Raw genomic sequence first — 12719 nt, forward strand, 5'->3', positions numbered from 1 at the left:
AAATGGAGACACTGTTGTTTATAATGGCTTTCCACGGAGCATGTCTGACTCAAGGCCTATTCATCCAGTTTCAGGTGATGAGGTGAGTACAGGTCAAAGTACAGGTAAAAAATATCTCTCTATCTCTGTTTAAAAGTACAGGTAAAAATCTAATGTTACCTCAACAACACAACGGTTTTACAGGGCAACTTGTCTGGACATTTTGGGGCGACTTCGCCGGGCTTTGGGGCGACCGCCTTTTCTAAAGTATTATTATTTTATTTTATTTTGGAATGTGTTTTTCTATCTCTGAAGTTGAAGGCAATAGTTCCCAAACTTCCCATGCATTCATTCAATAATCCATTGATCCATAATACAGCCATTCATCTTCTCGGGTGCCCTGCACTCTGTTTTGCTGCCCAGTATTAGAAGGTGCCCACTCTGTTTGTTTTGCTGCCCAGTATTAGAAGGTGCCCACTCAGTTTTGCTGCCCAGTATTAGAAGGTGTCCACTCTTCCGAGGTCGCTGGAGTTTTGAGGTGCCCAATGCTTTGGTTCCATTTATACAGCCGACTAACCAAAACAATAGGCCCTGCGGGGGATAGAGTATGATTTGCACTCTGTCCGTCTGTCCGTCCTTCTGCGTATAGGCTACCAGGCAGCTAATCTCTTGATCTGTGTACACAACTTTGTAGGCGCACTTCCTAGTTGGTAATATATGCAGTGCAAGATAAGCTCTCTGCAAAGTAAACTGACCGCGTGTTTGTGGTAGGCCTGTACGGTCCGTGCACTTTGCCCAAGATACAGCGTGTAGGCTCGACTCATCTTTCCCTGCAGGATCATCAACGCACTTTGATCCGAAAGTCAGTCAGCACCTCACATCAGCAGCAGCAGCAGTGTGTGTGTGTGTGTGTGTGTGTGTGTGTGTGTGTGAGACGTGTGTGTGTGTGTGTGTGTGTGTGTGTGTGTGTGTGTGTGTGTGCGTGTGCGTGTTCACTATAGGCTACTATAGTATAGTTAGTAGTGAATGCATGAATGAGTCAATGAGTCATTCACTTAGTCAAGATCGGCTTTCGGCGCAACACGTACCGTCCTACGACGAAGCAGGGCATAGCCATAAATAAGCTGCTCTCACACGCACACACACGCACGCACGCACGCACCCCCCCCCTGCCCCCCTCCCCACACGCACACACACACACACACACACACACACACACACACGGACCAACCAACCGGTTCAGTCGTCACATGACTCAGCTCCGTGTTGACATTTGTTTCCGCATTTCTGCCTCCAGTTCCATCCATAGCTGGTTCTATGAATGTCTCCCCAGGACTGGAGGAACTATAACTGAATGAATTACGGCCGCGACAGTGTTGTTGTTGTCTTTCGTCAAGCAGGACAAGAAGAAGAATTGGAAGACGATCGCAGCAGCAGCAGACGCCGCGGCTCTCCTCCTCCTCCTCGTCCTCCTCCTCCGCACGGCAAAACGACGATCATCACCATCACGGTTCACGGAGGAGCACCTTCTCCTTCATCGGGAGAAGGAGGAGGAGGAGAAGGAGGAGGCTGACGGAGAAGAAGAGGAGGTGGTGGAGGACGGGGACTCTCACTCACGCTGCGGCAGGGAGGACGGACCACCACCAGCAGCAGCAGCAGCACCAGAACTTGGACCTGGACCACCACCCACATGCTGACGCGGGTGAAATCGGCCGTGGCCAGCTTCATGGGCGGCATGATGACCGGGGGCGGCGGCCCCGGGGGCCCCGGCGGAGGGGACGGACACATCGGCTCGGACCTGCCGCTCAAGTTCCCCTACACCCGGCCGGACTTCCTGGGTCTGTCGCCGGACGAGATCGAGTGCTCCGCGGACCACGTCGCGCGACCCATCCTCATCCTGAAGGAGACCCGGAGGCTGCCGTGGAGCACCGGCTACGCAGAGTGAGTTTTTTTTGTCATGTTTATTATGATCGATCATCCATCCATGATCCATGATCCACCCAAACAACCATCCACGTCTGTCTGTCACTCTGGACCACTCCATCATCATTATGCATTATTTGTGCGCCTACTTGATTGATATAAAGGATGTCAAACAGGTTGAAATATATGGTCTTCATACACGTAAATGGTACACTAACACTACCTGCTTATTACGGTAATATTACCTGATTATTATTATTATTGATGACGATGTTAATGATGTTAATCATCATCATCATCATCATCAACCTTTTTAATTTCAAGGACCTAGGCGTATAGGGTGACCAGATCCCAAACACAAACATTATTTGGTATACACAAACATCCCTTTCATTTGAGGGACAGAAGAAGAGTGTTATAGGCTATCTATGATCTATCGCTGGTGTGGGACAGGAAGGATGGGGTTAACATCATTAGTCATCCTGAATGATGTCATATTCCGCCATATAGGCCATGCCTGATATTGCCTATATCATTCTTCGAGGGGCGGCTGTGGCTCAGGAGGTAGAGCAGGGCGTCCAATGATCCGTGGGTCGGCGGTTTGAATCCCGGCTCCTCCTCCTGTCTACATGTCGAAGTGTCCTTGAGCAAGACACTGAACCCCTAATTGCTCCCGATGTGCTGGTTGGTGCCTTGCATGGTTTCTTCTGCAATGTGTGTGTGAATGAATGGGTGAATGTGATGCACAATCTATGTAAAGCGCCTTGGATAAAGGCGATATATAAATAATATTCTGGCGCCTCACTTTTTGTTTTAAAATGCTAATTTTGGTCATGGGTGGTACAGTATGTATGACCGACTTGGAACTGTAGCATAGGGGATATTTATCATGTTATTTTACTACTACTAGAAAGCCAACTATTAGGGACTATTAGGCATCGTATGATGAATTCCCGTTCTGTTCTTTGGCTATTATAGAAGTGTCTTGAGTTGTGCTTGAATTGTACTGTAATTCTGCAAACTGTTAATACATATTTCAATCAATAAATCAATCAATGCCAGTCACAATGACAGGGTCTCAATTTGTGGGACGCCTGAAAGTCTTGGAAACGAGGGACTGTCCCACGCAAAGGGGGACATAGATCTGGTCTCCCTCAGGGACCACCCAATTTGATATGCCTTATAGGTTTTGATTGATTGATTGATTACGAAATAATCAATTGAATACTTTTAACAGGTTGTGAAATAGCACATCCTACAGTGATTATACAATGACGCTACCAATGTTAAAAGGATAACACAAAAAATATTAATCGAGTATCCATGCAATTCCAAGTACACAGTACCCATTACATATTATTAATAGCCTAGTTTGTTTTTGTTATTCAAAATAACAAACATTTGGCATATTAGTTAAGACACCAGATTCTCAGCGTTATGGGTCCATCGACCACCAACCAAGCCGGGGTCCATTTGGTTTCCAAGAGTTGAATTAAGGCTGATGATTCTATACAGTGTCTACAATGGGTACACTAGGCTATTCATGATATGTAATAGCAGGTTAAAGGACAAATCCAGACTAAATAACATATGGGCTCATTTTCCTACTTATATTATTATAGACCCAAATGAGGTCTGTTTTGCAGAACTGTCCCGGGCCTGTCCTGTTGTCTAGTTTCCCTGGCAGTCCAAATGACTGGCCATGAGGTCTGTTCTGCAGAACTGTCCCGGGCCTGTCGTCTAGTTTCCAAATGACTGGCCATGAGGTCTGTTCTGCAGAACTGTCCCAGGCCTGTCGTCTAGTTTCCAAATGACTGGCCATGAGGTCTGTTCTGCAGAACTGTCCCAGGCCTGTCGTCTAGTTTCCAAATGACTGGCCATGAGGTCTGTTCTGCAGAACTGTCCCGGGCCGGGCCTGTCGTCTATAGTTTCCCTGGCAGTCCTGATAGCACATAGTGTACTGTATTCCATAAAGCATATTGCTTCCACACTATTTGTTGCGGTCAAAAGTGCGTGATCTTTTCCCCATGAATGTGTTATTAGTTGTCATTACATTACAACACGTTGTGAGCTTGTAGATCTGTTATTTTCAGCATCCAACCAAGTGTAAAATCAGGCATTACGATGCTATCAAGGCCCAAAAAAAACAACCAAAAAACAACAACAATGTAGACAAAATTAACTGTAGATTTAGTTGACTAAATCCTATATGATATTTAGTCACACAGGATTACGTCCTATTCCTATTCGTCATAGGAAGTCAGTCTAAACATATGACTAAAACTAAATTAAATCTTATTCAAAAGACTATGACTGAAACTAAATCAATTTCTTGTCTAAATCAACACCTGGTGTGAGCACACTGCAGTGGTTATTATTACTTGCTGGTTGTTCTGTAGTCCTATAATCTAATCCTTCTTCATGGTGTCGTTATCACAGCGTGGGGTTGTTGTGTTCACAGCTGTGGCGGTCCCATCCTCGTCTAATATAAGCTTAGTGCGTTGTTACGTAACGTAATGAAACGCATGCATGGAACGGAGAGCAACAGCAGCGGGAAAAGAACGGCTTGATTTTATTTGCTCGTTCAATATTTGACTTGCAAGAGAGGAAGAAAATATGCCATATATTTTATGGCATAAAAATATAGCCATGTTTAGTGATGGTGTGACAAAATGTATGTTTAGTGTTCTAGGGGGTTAACCCATTTAGGCCTGACGTCGATATTAAAAAAAACGTTCGCTCTGAAAGAATATATATTCAAAGATGTGTGCCGCATTTTCACGATTTTTCAAAAATAGCAGACCTACAGTACAAGCTCGTAGCTTGAAGATCTGTTATTTTTCAATAGCTAAAGTATAACATGCTTAGTTAAAACACCAAAAGGGGTTGCCGCCCAGAATGGGTTAATTTCCATACGAATACATATTTATTTAAAAGCGACTGATATCATTGTCTACTATATGAACTGTAGTATATCTGAAGTTGTCCCTTTATATAGTTATTTGGTGCCCTATACCTTCTAAATGGCCATATTGTGTGAAGCAGCATTCTTATAAAAAGCTAACTTGTTCATGTTGTTTCCATGAAGCAACAGCGCAGCGCCCAAAACGAGGCAAAACATTGAAAAAAAAAGAAAGAAAGAAATGCAGCCCCTAGTCAAATATTGTGTAGTGCCTTGAGAGATTAGTATCCTGGGGTTCACAGGTTAAATTCACAGGGAGTTCCTGACAATTTGATGAGTTTGTTTCTGTATACTATTCAATTTCACATGAAGGCCCTTGTCTTGCCAGGTCATCTGATACGTCATGGATTTTACTGCAATTCCTCCAGCCTTGGCTCTGATTGTTTAATCGATGCTCCAACATGGCTTTTTATTTACCCAGCTGTCCCCGAGGTCTCATACGCTGTTCTTATCATAGATGAAGTGAGACCTTAAGTGCAAGAGCAGTGTGCGTGCGTGCGTCATGCATGCGTGTGGCGCAGCGCAATCCTTTTTTGCATCTAATGTTACAACTTCAGGTCAAATACCTCTCGTCTGAAGTCCAGGCCTTGTACTGATGCAGGGTGGTGTGTTGTGTCAACACAATGTCCAGCTTTTAGTGGTTCCCTGTAAATGTAGATTTAGTATATCTTAATCAATACGTAGACTCTGTGCGGCATAGGGCTGTGCACGATTCTTGCTCAAACTGTGAATCTTGATTATTTTTTTCCTCCACACGAATTGCGATCACGATTCTCGCGTAATTCTAATTTTGAAAACATGAATTGCCAAGTGAAAACATTTATTGTCTTTAGTTGCTGAACATTACTAGATTCAAAATAATGGCACCTGGAGCCTACTACTGTGGCTTTAAACATAGACCTTTCTGAAAGTCTCTCTCTTGTAGCAAAAACATAAGAAGGAATGAATGTACATGTACATGTTAGACAGGCATTTGGGACAGTTATAAATACAGGCTTTTAATCCAATAAAAGGCTAGAGGAGTATATAGTGCAAATTTTGACAGGGTTATTTGTACTGACGATGATGCTATTCACAGACTCATCCAAGCGACACATGAATCTATAAGAGTAACTAAAACGAATAGGACAGCCAACTGCTGCTGCACCATTCTGCCTCAAGTTAAGAAATTAGATTGCATACGTAGGTGTGTCTGAATCTAGATCTCAATCTTTTTTTTTTTTGATTAATTGTGCAGCACTACCGTGCTGGTTGTTCCTTATTGAAGTGTGTACCTATTCTACCTAAATAGGTGACAGGTGGTCTGTGTGGTTGAATATGAAAGTGAATGAACAGGTGACTACCTGAGGGAATTCTGTGTGAGCCTCCCTTCAATTTGTTCTTGATCGGATTTTTGATCTCATTGTTTTTAATCTAGTAAGTTTAATATTGTGTTCTTTTTTCTGTTGTTGATCTCTTTTGTAAGTAAGTAGCCTTGCCGAGCCATGAGGCCCATAGGGGCGGGGGCCTATCTCCTGTTTATGTAGCGTGAGGCAGCTTGATGTACAAGTACACCCCCTGGACATGACGCTAGTATGTCACAGGGACTCACCCCCCCAATCCACCCCTTGATGCTGAGTGTCAAGCAGGGAGGCACTGGGTCCATTGTTTAGAGTCTTTGGTATGACCCGGCCAGGGATTGAACCCCGACCTCCTAGTCTCATGGTGGACACTCTAACCACAAGGCCACTGAGCTGGTTCATCTCTTATACTTACACTTTTTGCACTTTGTGCTGCATCTGATGTCATGAAAGCTGCTATTGCTATTAAAAAAAAAACGTTCTGGGGAAGACATCTCTTATCTCCATATTGTAACTGTAATTCCCTACTTCCTCATACTACAACCGTACAGACAGCGTCACACAGAAGCATCAAACGTACAGTAGCAGATCTACCAGCTCAAAACGAGCATGTCTCTTACAGTAAGTTGTCGATCCGCTATACTTTTGAATTTGAATCCTGAAATGTAACAGCTTTCGGACATGAGGTTTCCCACCTGACTGAGAGGACATGCTTTAATGGTTGTGTGGGTGTTTGTACACAAAGAAAAGAGAAAGAAAAAAAAGAACACGTGGGCCCCGGTTCACTAAGCTGCCATGAAGGATTTAAATAAAATGATGCTTATAATAACCCATTCTGACCTGAGATCAGATTCACACAAGGTTTCCACTGGACACACACTGGTCTGATGAACCCATTCTGACCTGAGATCAGATTCTAAAAATGTCAGTCGTTTCTTCGATTTTTCAAAAATAGCAGACCTACAAGCTCATAGCGCGCCACTCGGTGGCGCGCTATGAGCTTGTAGATCTGCTATTTTTCAATAGCTAAAGCATAACATGATGCTAACACCAAAATGGGTGCCCGGTCAGAATGGGATAAATACACCCACGACACGTACTCTAGACAAGACAAGAACACAAGCCTCCGGGAAGCCAGTGAGTGACTGAGGGTGGCAGCCAGGCTGACTGTGTTTTCCCTTTTTAAATAAATTGTGTTATAAACGGTCTGGTTGGCATTTTATCAGCCAGCAGCGAGCATGCAGTGCACGCCACCTCGCCCGCCCGCCCGGGGGATGTGTCAACAGCTGCTGGACCAGCAGGCATTGCTGTTGTGAAATCACACTTCCAGAGGAGGAGGGAGGGAGAGAGGGAGAGAGGCTCTTACTGAGATGATGTGCTTGTGCACAACATCCACTTTACCATGGAAAAATGAGCTCCGATGCCAGTGAGTGAGTCAGCATTTGAGTTGTGTTGGGTGGTTGCCCACAGAACATCCGGCTCACTGGTTCTCGATGTGCTGAGGGGCCTCTGAGGGACTCTGAGGGGCTCTGAGGGGCTCTGAGGGACCACATCCAAATGGACACTTAACGGGTCTGTAGCTCTCGGAATTAGAGCTGCACCTGTTGTGGGCGCTGGGGGGGGGGGGGGAGAAGGCGTGTTCTCTCCTCCGCGTCATCAGTGCCCGTGGTGGGGTTGGGTAAACGGGCCTTTCTGTGTGGAGTTTGCATGTTCTCCCCCCGTGCCCCTATAGACCGATTCACAGAGGGTTGCCTGGGTGCGGCCATTACTGAGGTGTACCATTAAGCGCAACAGCACTGATTAGCTACACCTGGCCTACGGAGCACCTGCTCCATGGATTACACCTCAGTAATGGCCGCGCCCAGGGCACCCCTCTGTGAATCGCAAAAATAAATGCTGTAATCCTGGTCTCTAAAGTGCTTCTCTCTCTGGCCTGATGGAGGGGAAAGGAACTGGTTGAGAATAACGTGTTCCTTCCACACGCTACAGTACGTCCAACCGGGGAAACTCCCCCGCCCTGTCAGGTGAAAAGAAGCGGCTTGGACTCCTCATGCATTGAAGGAAGCATGAGGTCAGTTCGTGGAGGGAGTGTAAGCGCCCAGGATTACAATAGACAATTGACACTGCGTGAAAAAAATGGGTTACAACAATAATCGTGGAATTAAAATGTAGATTAAAAAAAAAAGAGTTAGAGTTGCGTGACTTTCCTCCTCTACCCCGGATTTGAAGTCTGTTTCCTGCGTGTCCCCTAGGGTAGGTACCCTCACAAAAACATGCAGTAATCCTGGTCTCTAAACTGCCTCCCCCTGGCCAGCCGGGGCGCCTGATGGAGGGGAAAGGAACTGGTTGGAATAACGTGTTCCTTCCACGCGCTACGTCCAACCAGGGAAACTCCCCCCTGTCAGGTGTAAAGGAGCAACTTGGACACTCAGGCATGAAGGAAGCATGAGTTCAAGTCCGTTGCTCTCCCCAGGTTGGCGGAGGGTGTGTAGAGCCCAGGATCACAGTAGATGATTGACACAGGGGTGAAAAATGGGTTACAAAATCGTGGGATAAAAAATATAGAGTAAGTCTGTTTCCTGCGCAAGTGATGAAATCTTTACCGTCCAGCCACACTAATCAAGGCAGACATCCTATTCGGTGGAGGGTCTCACACCACACTAGTGCTCCATCTCACTCCACATTTTGAAGTTAGTGCACACACATACAGTATAGCTCAGCGCTCTGCCTATGACCTGAGCTGCTTTGCGCACCGTTTATATGTACTTGCACGATGTACAGTTTGCACGGAACTCTGTTACCACTCAGTGTCAACTCTTACAGTGTAGATGGGGGTCATCTTAGAGATATATAATTGTATCAAATGGGGTACAGTAAGTACGTCTCTCCTGGCCTAATGTTCACACCAGTCTCTCTTTCTATATGCCAGATATATTTCTGGCACATCACAATGTGCTGACTCTCTCTCCCTTTCTTACATTATGCATTTTGGTTGAAGGCGGAGACGGCCTTGATAAATGATGATAAAGCTATGATAAAGCTATGTATAGTATATGATGATAAAGCTATGTATAGTATAATATAGTATAGTATGTATAGTTTATATGTATAGTTTAATTATATAGATACTCCACTGTTACGTTCTTAGCTTACGCATGTTTCATGATAACTACTTTTTATGTATGTGTGATGTATTGCCATGCCATTTTTGTTATTGCTTAATGTAAATCGCTCTGGATTAAGAGCGTCTGATAAATGCCTAAATTATCCCACGTCCGTCCGTCTAATTCAATTAAATTCAGGTGGCTTTTATGGGAAATGTAGTACATGCAAAAGCAGCTGTCAAAGAAAACTCTCTCTCTCTTCCTCTCTCCCCATCTATCTCTCTCTCTCTGGGTGGGTGTGCTGTCAGATCCTTTGTAGATGGGGGGGGGAGGGGGAGATGTCAAAGAATATAGCTCATTCACTCGTCCGCCCTTTCATCCTCCTTCACTCTTTATAACACACGCGCACACACACACACACACACACACACACACACACACACACACACACACACACACACACACACACACACACACACACCATATATACAGTTAATATGTGTGTGTATTAGGCTGCACAACAGTGACACTTGGTGAAACCATAACCAAAGGCTATTTTCGTGCTTGAACACAGCCAGGGACACACAAAGCTCCGTATAGGAGTGGTTGCACCACTCAAAAATCACACCCGTGCGAACTGAGCGGTGAAACTATGCTTTTATTGTTTGTGTCGTGTCGTGTCGTGCACCAATCAACCCCAATGAGTTGACTGCTCAGTGTGCAGGGGTCAATGGGTCCTACTCAGACAGACATACACACAATGGCACTTAATGGAGGTGGTCGGCACCGCTCAAAAAATCAGCGGTGCCGAGTCTGGCCCGTCTCCCAGAGAGGGTTGCTAGTGTAGCAATTTTCTAGGGACATTTTCACTTCTGTTTTTCTTGTCATAATATATGAAAGCAGTGAATCATATAGCTACAAATTGACATACTGGTTGTGCAGTTTGACCCAGTAGTTTTGGACTTACAGACTATAGAGTGATGTCTTTGCACAGATGAACAAACAGCTCTCATAAGTAGGAGAATTCTGGGTAGGCCTACTTGCATTCAGGGGTGTCTAAATAAACCCCCTATACCGTAACTAACATTATTTACGTCGTAGTAAATGTCGTAATACTGTCATCATAGACGCACCAGGCTGGTTCATAAATATACCGTACACGTCCTTCCTTCCGAGACTTGGATGTTTTAATTGAGTCTTATCGATGCGAGAAACCCCAAAAACTGCAGTCATGACGTCGAGGAAAATCCCCGGGACCAACTACCCGCTGAGCATCTTGTTCATCGTGGTGAACGAGTTCTGCGAACGCTTCTCCTACTACGGCATGAAGGCCGTGCTGATGCTCTACTTTGTGAGCTACCTGCGCTGGGACAAGAACCTGTCCACGGCCGTCTACCATGGCTTCTCCAGCCTCTGCTACTTTACACCCATCCTGGGGGCCATCATCGCCGACTCCTGGATTGGCAAGTTCAAGACCATCGTCTACCTGTCCATCGTCTACGTCCTCGGCCACCTGTTCAAGTCCGTCGGGGCCATTCCGACGGTGGGAGACGGGACGACGCACGTGGCGCTGTCCATCCTGGGTCTGGTCCTCATCGCTTTCGGCACGGGAGGGATCAAGCCGTGCGTGGCGGCGTTCGGAGGAGACCAGTTCGACGAGGAACACGTGACGGAGAGGGCCAGGTTCTTCTCCATCTTCTACATGGCCATCAACGCCGGCAGTCTCCTGTCGACCGTCATCACGCCGTCGCTGCGGGGAGACGTGAAGTGCTTCGGAGGCGACTGCTACGCTCTGGCGTTCGGAGTTCCCGCGGCCCTGATGGTCGTGGCTTTGCTCGTGTTCGTCGGCGGCAGCGGGATGTACAGGAAGGGTCCTCCTCAGGGGAACGTCCTGCTGGACGTCTGGAAGTGCATCGGGTCCGCCGTGAGCAACCGCTGGAAGAGCGCAAAGAACGCCCCGCCGAGGGAACACTGGCTGGACTGGGCCGAGGAGACCTTCCCCAGCCGTCTGATCACGGAGATCAAGATGGTTCTGAAGGTTCTGGTCCTCTTCATCCCTCTCCCCATGTTCTGGGCTCTCTTTGATCAGCAAGGCTCGCGCTGGACACTCCAAGCCACCAGGATGAACATGGCTTTCGGAGACGGTTTCAACCTGAAGCCCGACCAAATGCAAATGATCAACCCTCTGCTCATCCTCCTGATGGTGCCCATGTTTGACTTCCTCATTTACCCCTTCATTGGCTTCTGCAAAGTCAACGTTACGCCGCTCAGGAAGATGGCCATGGGAATGATCTTTGCGGCGTTGGCCTTCGGAGTCGCCATGTTGGTGGAGGTGAACGTGATGAAGACGATGGTGGAGCCGGCACCTCCGGGGCAATGTCTCCTGCAGGTCTTCAACCTGGCAGGGAACGATGTCACCCTAAAGATCCCAGGACACGGTGACCTGTTTAAGCTGCCCATCGGATACCTTCAGGACCCTGCTGAATATGTAAGGCTTCCGTTAGGGGAAGCCGTGAAGGAACTGAATATGGAGGTCACTTTTAACGGCGAAACGTCCGAGTGCACTCAGACCTTCACGCCGCAGGAAGCCCACACTCTCATCTTGTATCGCGGAGCCACTGGAGTCTCGTGTGAACTCGTGAAAGACCGTACGGAGAAGAGTGCGAGCGGGGACCCCCTTCTGAGGTTCATCAACACCCAATCCGAGGCCGTGACCCTGACCGTTGGAGACGAGAAGATCACGGTGCCCGGCAACTATGACCCGTCTCCTTACATGACCGTGACCAGGAACCGCTATCCGGACGTTAAATGTCACATGGAGTCAAAGAGTTGCTCCTCTCTCGACCTGGGCCAGCTGGCCCACGGAGCCACCTACACCGTGCTCCTGTTGGAGAAGTCGGGTGAGCTCGAGGCGCACAGGATGGAGGACGTGATGGCCAGCGGCGTTCACATCGCGTGGCAGGTGCCCATGTATGTCCTGATAACGGCCGGAGAGGTGATGTTCTCCATCACGGGCCTGGAGTTCTCCTACTCGCAGGCCCCGGCCAGCATGAAGTCGGTCCTGCAGGCCGGCTACCTGCTCACCATCGCCGTCGGGAACATCATCGTGCTGGTCGTGGCGGAAGGGGCGGGTCTGGAACAGTGGCTGGAGTTCCTGCTGTTCGCCGCTCTCTCGCTGGTCGTTTGCCTGATCTTCTCCGTCATGGCCCACTTCTACACCTACGTCCACCCCGACGAGGTCGTCAACGTGAAGGAGGAGGAGGCCGTGCCCAAGAAGAACCAAACGAAAGAGGTAGAAGATCTGAACAAAAGGGAGGGCAGCCTCGAAGTGTAACCATATCAAAACCGTGGTTTGGCTTCTACTCGTTGGTGTTTTGCCATTTTGCAAAGTGTCCGGGTAGCTCAGTCGGG

The 12719-nt window shown here is 47.3% G+C and overlaps 2 protein-coding genes across 2 annotated transcripts in view; both read left to right on the forward strand.

The window, feature by feature from the left end:
- Window positions 1–1296: 1296 nt before the first annotated feature.
- Window positions 1297–12719, forward strand: part of ppm1h (protein phosphatase, Mg2+/Mn2+ dependent, 1H) — a 51224-nt gene continuing 39801 nt past the window's right edge. The window contains exon 1 of the mRNA XM_080760893.1: window positions 1297–1920. Coding sequence (XP_080617019.1) covers window positions 1670–1920 — 251 coding nt within the window. The 5' untranslated portion in view covers window positions 1297–1669. The remainder of the gene's footprint in view (window positions 1921–12719) is intronic.
- On the forward strand, window positions 10540–12642 carry LOC308313845 (solute carrier family 15 member 2-like; the record flags this gene model as incomplete). The annotated part of the gene is made up of 1 exon (XM_080761173.1): window positions 10540–12642. One exon carries the CDS (start codon window positions 10540–10542, stop codon window positions 12640–12642), a length of 2103 nt encoding a protein of 700 aa, XP_080617299.1.

Source organism: Protomyctophum bolini, assembly GCF_963924005.1.
Source record: "Protomyctophum bolini genome assembly, chromosome: 4".
NCBI lineage: Eukaryota > Metazoa > Chordata > Actinopteri > Myctophiformes > Myctophidae > Protomyctophum > Protomyctophum bolini.